The sequence below is a fragment of the Solanum tuberosum genome, unplaced genomic scaffold (genome assembly GCF_000226075.1).
Source record: "Solanum tuberosum cultivar DM 1-3 516 R44 unplaced genomic scaffold, SolTub_3.0 scf00067, whole genome shotgun sequence".
NCBI classification, from domain to species: Eukaryota; Viridiplantae; Streptophyta; class Magnoliopsida; order Solanales; family Solanaceae; genus Solanum; species Solanum tuberosum.
Genome location: NW_006238991.1, coordinates 852,962 through 863,644, shown reverse-complemented (window position 1 = coordinate 863,644; position 10,683 = coordinate 852,962). Strand labels below are relative to the sequence as shown.

The following is a 10,683-nucleotide window of genomic DNA, read 5'->3' as shown; positions in this document are numbered from 1 at the left end:
TATAGAAATAAAAAAGAAAACAGAGCAGCAAAAGAATTGGAAAAAACAGAGCAGTAATATTAATTGAAAAAAAAAACAGGTCAGTAATAGAGATTGAAAAACAGAAATTGGAAAAAAAAATGCAGCAATAAAAATATAGATAACACCCAGCAGCAACCAAAAAAAAAAAAACAGTAGCAGCAGCCTCGAAGAGAAGAAGAGAAGGAGAAGAAGAAGAAGAAGAGAACTTACAGCAGTGGCAACCTGGCAGCAACCAAAAATAGAAAAAAAATCGCAGATCAGTCGCAAAGAAGAAGAGAAGAAGAGAAGACGAGAAGAAGAAGAGAAGAAGAAGAAACTTACAGCAGCAGAGAAGAAGAAGAGAACTTACGCAGCAGAGAAGAAGAAGGAGAAGAGCAGTCGCAGCTTCTTAGTCCAAAAAAGAATTTGAAGTCGCAAAAGAGAATATTAAGTCGCATAAGGATTTCAGCAATTAAAAAAAAAAAAACTTACAATTTTAAAAAAAGAAACCCTAAACTGTTACCTTGTCAAAAAAAAAGAAAAAAAAAAGAAACCCTAATTAGCGCTTTTTCAAATTAAGCGCGCTTTTTTTACGCTTTTGCTTTTCTGCGCTTCTCGCTTCTACAGTAGAAGCGAGCGCCTTTTCAATGTCGCCTCGCTTCACGAAATAAAAGCGCAGGGGCCTCGCCTCGCCTCGCTTCTCGCTTTAAGCGCGCTTTTCTGCGCTTTTTACAACACTGGTTAGAGGTCTCAAGTTCGAAACCCCTTGCCAGCGAAAGTAAGGGGTTTGCCTTCTGGGTCGAGCTCGTCGCACTGGGATTGCCTAGTGCGGGTTACCTCTCCTATGTGGTTTGCGAGCTATTGCATAGGAGCGGGGGTTTTACCTTGTGCGCACCCAAAGGCTAGCGACTGCGGGTTTCCCTTGTCATAAAAAAAAAAAAGCACCGATCATGTCATTCCTCCACATTGTTCGCCATATGCATGCCGAAGTGGTTTTCCACCATTTCCTTTGATTGGAATCCTTCCTCTGATGCTCCAACATTTAGTAGCTCATAAGTAAACCCTGGCATGCTCCATTTTATTCTCACCATATTCAGAAAGAATTGCCATAGCTGGTCCGTAAGATGACGAAGCAAATAATAAATGACTGATACTTTCAGCCTTGTCTCCACATTGATAACAATCTAGAGCACAATCGGAATCCTACGTTTTGGAGGTTTTGCTGGGTTAAGTAATTCTCTCGCACTACCAACCAAGTGAAAGAAGCCACTTTGTGTGGTGCATTTGTTTTTCAGGTTTGCTTCCATGGCCAAAGACCCCTTTGCTGCCCACCAGAATTGAAGTGGAATTAACATGACTTTACTGAAGTCTGTGAAGTTTTCCTTACTATGAATTTGTTGGCTGATAGAGGATTTCCAAGAAGATATTCTTGTTATCAAGATATGATCCTCTAAGATGGGAAGATATTCTTCATATGAAGATATGATCCTCTAAGATCTTAGGATAATTGTGGTAATCTAGAATATCATATCTCTTATTCTTTCTCTCAATGTAAAATATATGATTTATGTACAATCCCAGATTTTATGGGATTTAGGTGATTCTATTCCACAATCTCTTATGTATATATAAAGCCATGTATATGACATAGAAATATGTGAATGAAATTATTCAACAATCTTATTCCACATGAAATTACATGGAGACTTAGATGAGGAGATCTATATATGGAGGTGACACCTTGTTTTGAAAGCAAGAAGGGAATGGTGTGTAGACCGAAGAAGGCTCTCTATGGATTAAAGCAATCACCTGTGCTGGTTTGAAAGATTTACAAAGGTTATGATCAAGCTAGGGTATCGACAAAGTTAAGTAGACCACACCTTGTTCACACGACACTCAAAAACAGGAAAGGTGACAACATTGTTTGTTTATGTGGATGACATCATAGTAACATGTGATGATTCAGAGGAGATACAAAATTTGAAGAAGTGTTTACTCAAAGAATTTGACATCAAAGAGCTTGGGAAAATTAAAGTATTTTTTGGGAATCAAAGTGGCACGCTCAAAACAAAGAATCTTTATTCCCAACAAAAATATGTGCTTGATTTGCTGTAAGAAACAGGAAAATTAGGGTGTAAACCAGTGGCTACACCAATTGAATACAATCATAGATTGTGCAATGCTCCAGAAGGTTCTGTGGTAGACTAAGGCTTGTATCAAAGACTTGTAGGGAAATTGATTTACTTGTCCCATACAAGGCTGGGCATTGCATTTGTTGTAAGTGTTGTTAGCCAATTTATGCATGATCCTAGAGAAATGCGTCTTCAAGCTGTCAACCAGATTCTACAATATCTTAAAGGAAGTCCGGAATAGGAATATTATTCAAAAGAGGAGGAGACATGGTTTTAGAGGCTTATACAAATACGGACTATGATGGTTCATTAGTGGATCGAAGGTCAAGTTCTGGATATTGCACTTGCTTAGGAGGAAATCTGAAGGAGTAAAAATCAAAATGGAGTAGCAAGATTAAGTGCCGAATCCGAGTTTAGATCTATGGCTATGGGAGTTTGTGAGTTGTTATGGTTAAAGATAATCCTTGATGATTTGAAGATAAGATGTGAACGACCTATGAGACTATATTGTGACAATAAATCAACAATAAGTATAGCTCATAATCCTGTACAACATGATCGCACTAAGCATATTGAGGTAGATAGACATTTCATTAAGGAGAAATCAGATAGCGGACTCATTTATACGCCATTTGTATCTACAAAAGATCAGGTAGCTGATGTTTTAACAAAAGGAGTGCCAAACAATGTGTTTCAAGATCTAATAAGCAAGCTAGGAATGGAAGATATCCATTCACCTACTTGAGGGGGAGTGTTGGCTGATAGAGGATTTCCAAGAAGATATTCTTGTTATCAAGATATAATCGTCTAAGCTGGGAAGATATTCTTCATATCAAGATATGATCCTTTAAGATCTTAGGATAATTGTGGTAATCTAGAATATCATATCTTTGGTTCTTTCTCTTAATGTAAAATATATGATTCTGTATAATCCCAGATTTCATGGGATTTAGGTCATTCTATTCCACAATCTCTTATGTATATATAAAAGCCATGTATATGACATAGAAACATAGAATGAAATTATTCAACAATCTTATTCCACAGAATCTTCCAAATTAGCTTGTCACGGTTGTTATTGTCCAGACCTTGAAAAGGTTCTACTGTAGCCAAAAATTCAGCAAGCCTTCCCATTTTCCAATCATTCAAGAATCTTCTAAAGTGGAAATTCCAACCTTCATGTTCTTTATTGGTGGCCAAACAGGTCCTAGGCAGCAAAGTAAGTCTATAAAGGTTTGGAAATACCACAACACATATCCAGTGTAATTTCACAAGTGGGGTCTAGTGAGGGTGGTGTGTACACAAACCTACCCCTACCTCGTAAAGATAGAAAAAGTGTCTCTAAAAGACCCTTGGCTTGAGTAAAAGCAGTTTGAAGGAAAAAAGGGAATATGAAAATGAAAGCAGTAACAACATATGAATGCGAAATAGAAAACAATACACAGCATTCAAAAAATATAACAGTAACAACAACGAAATAATGTGATAAACAAAGTATCGGAAACACCGGTGATAATAGAAAAAGAAAAAATATGTAACTACGAGAATAGTGCTAAAACTACCGGTAAGAAAACAAGTACATATAAGATCACCCAGCCTATCTAACAGGAAAGCAAGTGATCGTTCAACTACCAATTCACCTTCTCCCCTAATCCGCGACCTCCAAACCCTTCTATCTAAGGTCATGTTCTCAATAAGGTCAAAGATACGTCATATCCTATCTAATGACCTCCCCAATACCTCTTCAGCTTACCTCTACCTGTATTTACACCCACGATTGCCAACCTCTCACACTTCCTTCTTGAGGCATCTACGCTTCTCTTCTTCACATGTCCAAACCATCTCAACCTTGCTTCCCTCGTCTTGTCCACCACTGAGGCCACTCCTACCTTGTCCCGAATATCTTCATTCAAATTCTTGTCCCTCCTAGTATGCTCACATCCATCTGAACATCCTCATTTCCGTAACTTTAATCTTCTGGACATGAGATTTCTTAACTGGCCAACACTCCGCCCCATACAACATAGTTGGTCTAACCACAACTTTGTAGACCTTACCTTTAAGTTTTGGTGGTTCCTTCTTATCACATAAGACTCCGGAGGCAAGCCTCAACCCACTCATTTGTCACCCCTAATCTAGATCATGTACTAAGACCAGGTTGCACCAAAATGCTAACAAAGAGATCTAAATTTAAGGCGGAGTATATTTCTAGATATGCCTTCAAAAATATTCTTTCCAATTATCCAATGTATGTGACTCAACCTTAATGGAAATCAATGTGGAGTACTAGAGCACTAAACAAGCATTTCTTGTGCAATGAGCAGTGTGGGATTTCCTGTCTGTTTTCTCATTCCCAGCCTAATCAACCTAGCATAGCCCTGGTGAGGCTCATTGAGAGAAAATAAAGATCCTCCTGTAGATATAACTTTCCTTATCTATAAAACTTTTTCCGCTCTATTTGGACTCTTATTCTCCAGAATTATTCCATCTTTAGGAGTTGGGATAACTTTCCTTATCTATAGGACTTTTTCTGCTCTATTTGGGCACTTAATTCTCCAGAATTATATAATATTCCATATGAGATTATATATTTTTGCCTTCTTTGAGGAAATGATTTTCTCTAACAGTTTCATAGAGCTGTAGGCATGTTGGAAGATGTGGGTTTCACATACTCTTGGCTATGGTTAGATTGTTACATCATCTGCTCTACATGCATTGTTCTTAGCTGGGTTTTCATTTTGTTTCAGGTTGAACCTATACGGAACTTCTTTGCTGCTCTTTTTCTAGCTAGCATTGGAATGCTTATCCATGTTCATTTTCTTTGGAATCACATCGATATCTTAGTAGCAGCTGTTATATTGGTCATTGTTATAAAAACTATAGTAGTTGCGGCAGTTGTCAAGGGTTTTGGCTACACCAATAAGGCTGCAATTCTTGTAAGTTTTCCAGATCATATGAGGTCATAATTTTTGAACTCTTTTTGGTGTACAAAGCATCTATTTGTATCTGTTCTCCATAATTTTGCATTACTGACTCTTTTTTGTATGGTATGTCCAGGTTGGAATGTCTCTGGCTCAAATAGGAGAGTTTGCTTTTGTTCTTCTTAGCCGTGCTTCAAATCTGCATCTAATTGAGGTGCTGAATTATTTAGCCCCTTCAATTACCATTTTGTAGTTATTTTGTGTGACTAGATGGTATCGAAATGGAATTACTAATAAGTACTAGTATTTTTTTTCCTTGTTGCAACTCTCGATTATGTATAATCAATCATTGTTGAGTTTTCTGACTACTGATTTGAGATAAGTAATGAAATTCGGTCATGCTGCAGGGTAAAGTGTATATGTTGCTTCTGGGCACTACTGCACTTAGCTTGGTATGTTTACTGTTTATTCTCTTTTCTAGCAACAGTTACTGTATCTTATATACATCTGAGAGTGTTGTACGTTTTGCTTGCCTTCTTGCTTTGATACTTATTTACCTTTCTCTGAGTGATAAATTGATGAGAATCTGGACATGTGACAATGCATGCTTTCTTTGGGAGGTAAAGAGCTGCTGCTTAAAAAAATATGGAAGACTTGTGAGTACTGAGCACTACATTAAGGAGTTTTGGTTAGAGCTAGCAGCCAAACTTGGAATAAAAGTTGTTTAGTGCTCAAATACGCCTAGTTCAGGAAGAGTATTGAGTAGCGCTAAAAGTTGGCATGTGAAAGGGTAGTCCATTGAGTAGTGTGTCCAACATGGGTTTTAAAAGCTCAGTTTCATTACTACCAGAACACTCTCCACTTCTTAGTATGTGTTGTTTGGCAGTCCTTTCTGTGGGAGTCTGAATTTTGAATGTTTTATCCGAAGTAAAGATACAACAACATACCCAGTGAAATCACACTAAGGTTGGAAATTATATTTGTAATGCTTTGGTGAGAGTTAGCAGCCAAACCTGGAATAAGTGTTGCTGCAATGTGTCTTTGACAACTAAACTAATAATTTGGTGATGAAGACAACTTATGAGTTATTAAATGGGCCAATATGGAGATTTAGGAAAAGGTTTCAACAGTAATAAATTTTATCTTCTATTTAATCTTTCATTTTTGTTTTCTATCCTAATATTTGAATGCACCAAATCAATGCTACAGGTGACCACGCCTTTGCTTTTCAAGCTAATTCCTGCTGTTGTGCATCTTGGAGTACTACTGCGGTGGTTCTCGCCTGAAATTCCAAATGAGGTAACTTTTCCCGTGTAAAAAATGACTGGTCTTTTTGCAGTGCTATCAGCTCTCTTGGCTACATTTCCTTGAATACTTGCCTGTGTTTAAAGTTGAGATGTTGGAAATGATTTTTCATCCCAGATTGGACCCAAAGGAGATATCCTACGCGCAGACAGTTCTAAGCGCATCAGTGTACTGATCCAAGGATCCCGTGATTCATGATAGTTGCATAAAAAAAAGCAACAGCAAAAGAAAATCACACAAGAGAGCAAAGGAGGTTGACTGAGTGGACAGTTTATAATCATGAAGCTCTTATGCACCAATGCCGTGTAGTTTTCTTTGATACATCGGAGGAGTTGCACAATATAGAGCTGTTGACCTATCTGCCAACATTTTCTGGCATTTATTTTTTGATACGTGATTACTTGCCAATTAGGTGCTACATACGATGATGTCCGTCTGTAATGCAATTGTTTATATTCTCTAGTTTGATGTTAGTGTTGGTTTTTGTGGGGTAGTCTGTAAATAGATGAACACATGAATGTAAGAAATATAGTTGTGTATGGAACTGATCCTGATGTTCTCTGGTTGGTAGCCAGTGCATAAAGTTGCATGTACTCCCAACACCAGAACTCTAGATGATCATATTTGGCATTACCTCCTTGAGAATGAATTTGCTATTCTAACTAGCAAAGCTAAAGAAAGAACACACGTGAATTTTACAAAGTTTACTTTTAAGAGATCCTTTCTACTATATTATTTTCTCCTGATAACCCCACATGGTTTTGGAAGTGAGTTAGATTCTTTCTCACCATCTATTTGCAAGTGTGTATGAAGCAAGAATTCTATGTACTAATGACAGTATTTTCCTTTTTTTCTTTTTTGGCTATAAGTGCTTGATTAGTTTGAAGTAACGCAAAGAAATCGAAAGTAAATGAGAAAAGGTAAATCACTTTAAATATGGGGTATCATTTTACTTCTTGTTCTTTTTTCCTATTTGTTCCAACAGGCAGTGTTTTAGAGACACTAAACAAATACACCTTCCGTCCTATTTTATATGAGTTAGTTTGACTTGACATGTACGACTTTTGAAATTTGTTGTTTAAAATAAGTGATAAATGTTTGTATGACTATAAATCATTTCATTAAGGCTAAAGTGAGTATTTTAAAATTAAATTGTTACTTAATAAAGAAATGTATCAAAAAAATTTTAGATTAACTAAAAAGAAAAATGTGTGGACCCTGTTTGTCCAAACGTCAACTCTTGTAAAAAGTTTACTCTTACTTTTTCATTTTGATTATATTAGAAATAAAATGGTTTTAATGGTAGGATGATGAGGAATCTTAAACATGTGCAGCATAGTATATGGCATTGAAGGTCGAAACGTATCCAAATTTGGCCTTATCCCATATCTGGACTCATTCATTATATCCAGAATTTGTCGTGCATATGTTTGTTTCATAGATACGACAATCTAACCCAATTTGCATTAAGAAAAATGCTTTAAAGCTGTGGTCCTAGGTGTAAAAGTAACAGCTGGTTTGCAAGAGTGGGCCAAAAAATATAAGACATAATACATAAATACGACCCTTAAGTTGACGTTAGTTGTCAACTATGACTTTTAACTTTGGGTGTGCACAAATAGACACTTAAACTTGTATAAAATTGAACAAGTAGACACACGTGTCCTACATGACATAAGACACATAGGATGCCATGTAGGTTACAAAATTGCCATGTAAGGTGTCATGTAGGACAATTGTGTCAATTTGTTCAATTTTATACAAGTTTAAGTGCCTACTTGTGCACACTCAAAGTTAGAGGGCATAGTTGTTCGTTGAAGACAAATTAAGGGTCATGTTTATGTATTATGCCAAAATATAATAATGCTGCCATCCATTGTTATTTATTTGAGTGAGCTTTGGAATTGTGCACATCACAAATCACAATCATCTGGCTCCGACACTAGCTCAAATCGCAAATCTAGACCCGTTATTTAGCTAACCCAGTCCATTTAACGTGGTATCATATTTTTTTCACTTTAAGCCAAATGCGAACAATTTTCATCAAAGGATTTACACAATTAAAGTATTTCAACATCTTATATACGTAGCTTGTTTGTTTTTCAACTTATAATTTAGTGCACTAAGATTGAGCTCAATCCTCAATGTTATCAAATGCGATTGTCCTACATGACACCTTACATGGCAATTTTGTAACCTACATGGCATCCTATGTGTCTTATGTCATGTAGGACACGTGTGTCTACTTGTTCAATTTTATACAAGTTTAAGTGCCTACTTGTGCACACTCAAAGTTAGAGGGCATAGTTGTTCGTTGAAGACAAATTAAGGGTCATGTTTATGTATTATGCCAAAATATAATAATGCTGCCATCCATTGTTATTTATTTGAGTGAGCTTTGGAATTGTGCACATCACAAATCACAATCATCTGGCTCCGACACTAGCTCAAATCGCAAATCTAGACCCGTTATTTAGCTAACCCAGTCCATTTAACGTGGTATCATATTTTTTTCACTTTAAGCCAAATGCGAACAATTTTCATCAAAGGATTTACACAATTAAAGTATTTCAACATCTTATATACGTAGCTTGTTTGTTTTTCAACTTATAATTTAGTGCACTAAGATTGAGCTCAATCCTCAATGTTATCAAATGCGAAAAAAGTAAGTGGTGAAATCTAAAAAGATTATATGTTAAAAGGGCATGAACTTTAATAAAGAAAGAGGCAAATGAAGAAATTACTGATTAAGAGTATTATTTATTTGTTCAAAATTATGTAGACAATAGAAAAACACAATATTGTTTTTTCATTCAGTTGTCTACATAATTACTGTTTAAACTTAAAAATTAACTTTTTTTATTCTTTATCTTTCATTGGGTAAGAAGAAGATCAATATGCTAACTACAAAGTAAAAACACATCATTTTAATGCTTATTCTGGTTTGGTTGATTTTTTGATTGTAGGTTCCTTGTTAATTTATAAATTTCTACTCGATTATTTTCTATAAAAAGTCTAATTAATTTTTTGAGATGAATAGTTCCGATTTTTTTTTTATGTTAATTGATGATTTTGATTACCACTTTAAAATGAAGTAATTCTATATACATTTACACTTATTTTATATATATATTTTGAAATTGTTATGTAATTTCATATTTTTATTATTTTAATTTATGAAATTAAAACTTATGCCTACCACCTTGAAGCTTACGCCGCGCCCTGTATCAGATAAAACATTTTATCTTACGCTCTTGCTCTTTACTGTTTAAAGTGTATGTGTGTGTTTGGGGTGGGGGGGATGCTTGTTGGTTCAAGGGACTATTCTTTTAAAGTGAATGTACCATGGGATGTGACAATTGACAACTTGGTAGCAAATTTATGTATATTATGCCAAAGAAAGATCCCTAAAAAGATTCCCTTCACGACAAAGAAAAAAGAGAGAAGAAAAGCATACTATATAAGTAATTAATAAGGTGCTTATTAATCAAAATTAAAGTGGTGAGTATTAATTAAGAAGGTTCCTCGTCTGAACATTATAGAGTTATATTGCACAAGTGAAAAGTGCGAGTAATTGATTGACCAAATTCCTTTAATTTTTTTTTCTTGATCTGTTCTAATACAAGGGTTTTACTCTCTGAAAAAACAAGGCAAAAAGTAGTGTTAACTATTTCTCTTATATTGGGGTATGAATTCGATCGAACTCAATAGCTTTGGTTCTAAGTGATTTGTGGGGCTAAAAAAGTCAAAATAATTCATTGTTCTCATCCAGGCCGTTTCATAATTTGGACAAATTAAAAAACATATTTATATCGTTCTACTTGTATAAATCAATAAGATACTTGAAATATAAATACATACTGGCAAGTAGTAATTACAGGGTATAATTAAGTTGAAATACATGATAGATTCATTAATTAGCTAGCATATATACAATTAAGAGGCAGTTGATCTGGTTTAGAATTAACTGGAATAGTTCCAATTAGAAAGGTATTTGCAGCTGCTAGGCTTAGCTCCAAATTAAGTGGGGATTCATAATAAGAAGACCAAATTAGAGTATCTTTGGTTGTTAATGCTATCTCTTCATCCATCATACTAATTGGACTTGTTGAATTTCCATACTCTTCCTTGCTTTCTTCCATTTTGTTCTTCCTCCTTTCCTATGTATCATGTTCATTTCACACATTAAATTTCAACTCTATATATCACATGATAATAATATTCATTTTATATCAAAAATGTTTTCCCGATAAAATTGTCTTCGTGATGAGCTCTAAGGAGATGTTATAATTATAATTAAACTACTCACACTACCCCCCCCCCCC

At 35.4% G+C, this 10,683-nt stretch overlaps 2 protein-coding genes across 2 annotated transcripts in view; one reads left to right on the top strand and one right to left on the bottom strand.

Annotated features, from left to right (window-relative positions):
- LOC102590398 (K(+) efflux antiporter 4-like) overlaps positions 1-7,088 on the top strand; it is a 29,295-nt gene extending 22,207 nt beyond the window's left edge. The window contains exons 16-20 of the mRNA XM_006345267.2: positions 4,880-5,068; positions 5,190-5,267; positions 5,461-5,505; positions 6,263-6,352; positions 6,476-7,088. Coding sequence (XP_006345329.1) covers positions 4,880-5,068; positions 5,190-5,267; positions 5,461-5,505; positions 6,263-6,352; positions 6,476-6,556 — 483 coding nt within the window. The 3' untranslated portion in view covers positions 6,557-7,088. The remainder of the gene's footprint in view (positions 1-4,879; positions 5,069-5,189; positions 5,268-5,460; positions 5,506-6,262; positions 6,353-6,475) is intronic.
- A 3,057-nt stretch (positions 7,089-10,145) lies between these two features.
- Positions 10,146-10,683, bottom strand: part of LOC102594971 (myb-like protein J) — a 1,659-nt gene continuing 1,121 nt past the window's right edge. Inside the window, exon 3 of the mRNA XM_006345272.2 lies at positions 10,146-10,518. Coding sequence (XP_006345334.1) covers positions 10,276-10,518 — 243 coding nt within the window. The 3' untranslated portion in view covers positions 10,146-10,275. The remainder of the gene's footprint in view (positions 10,519-10,683) is intronic.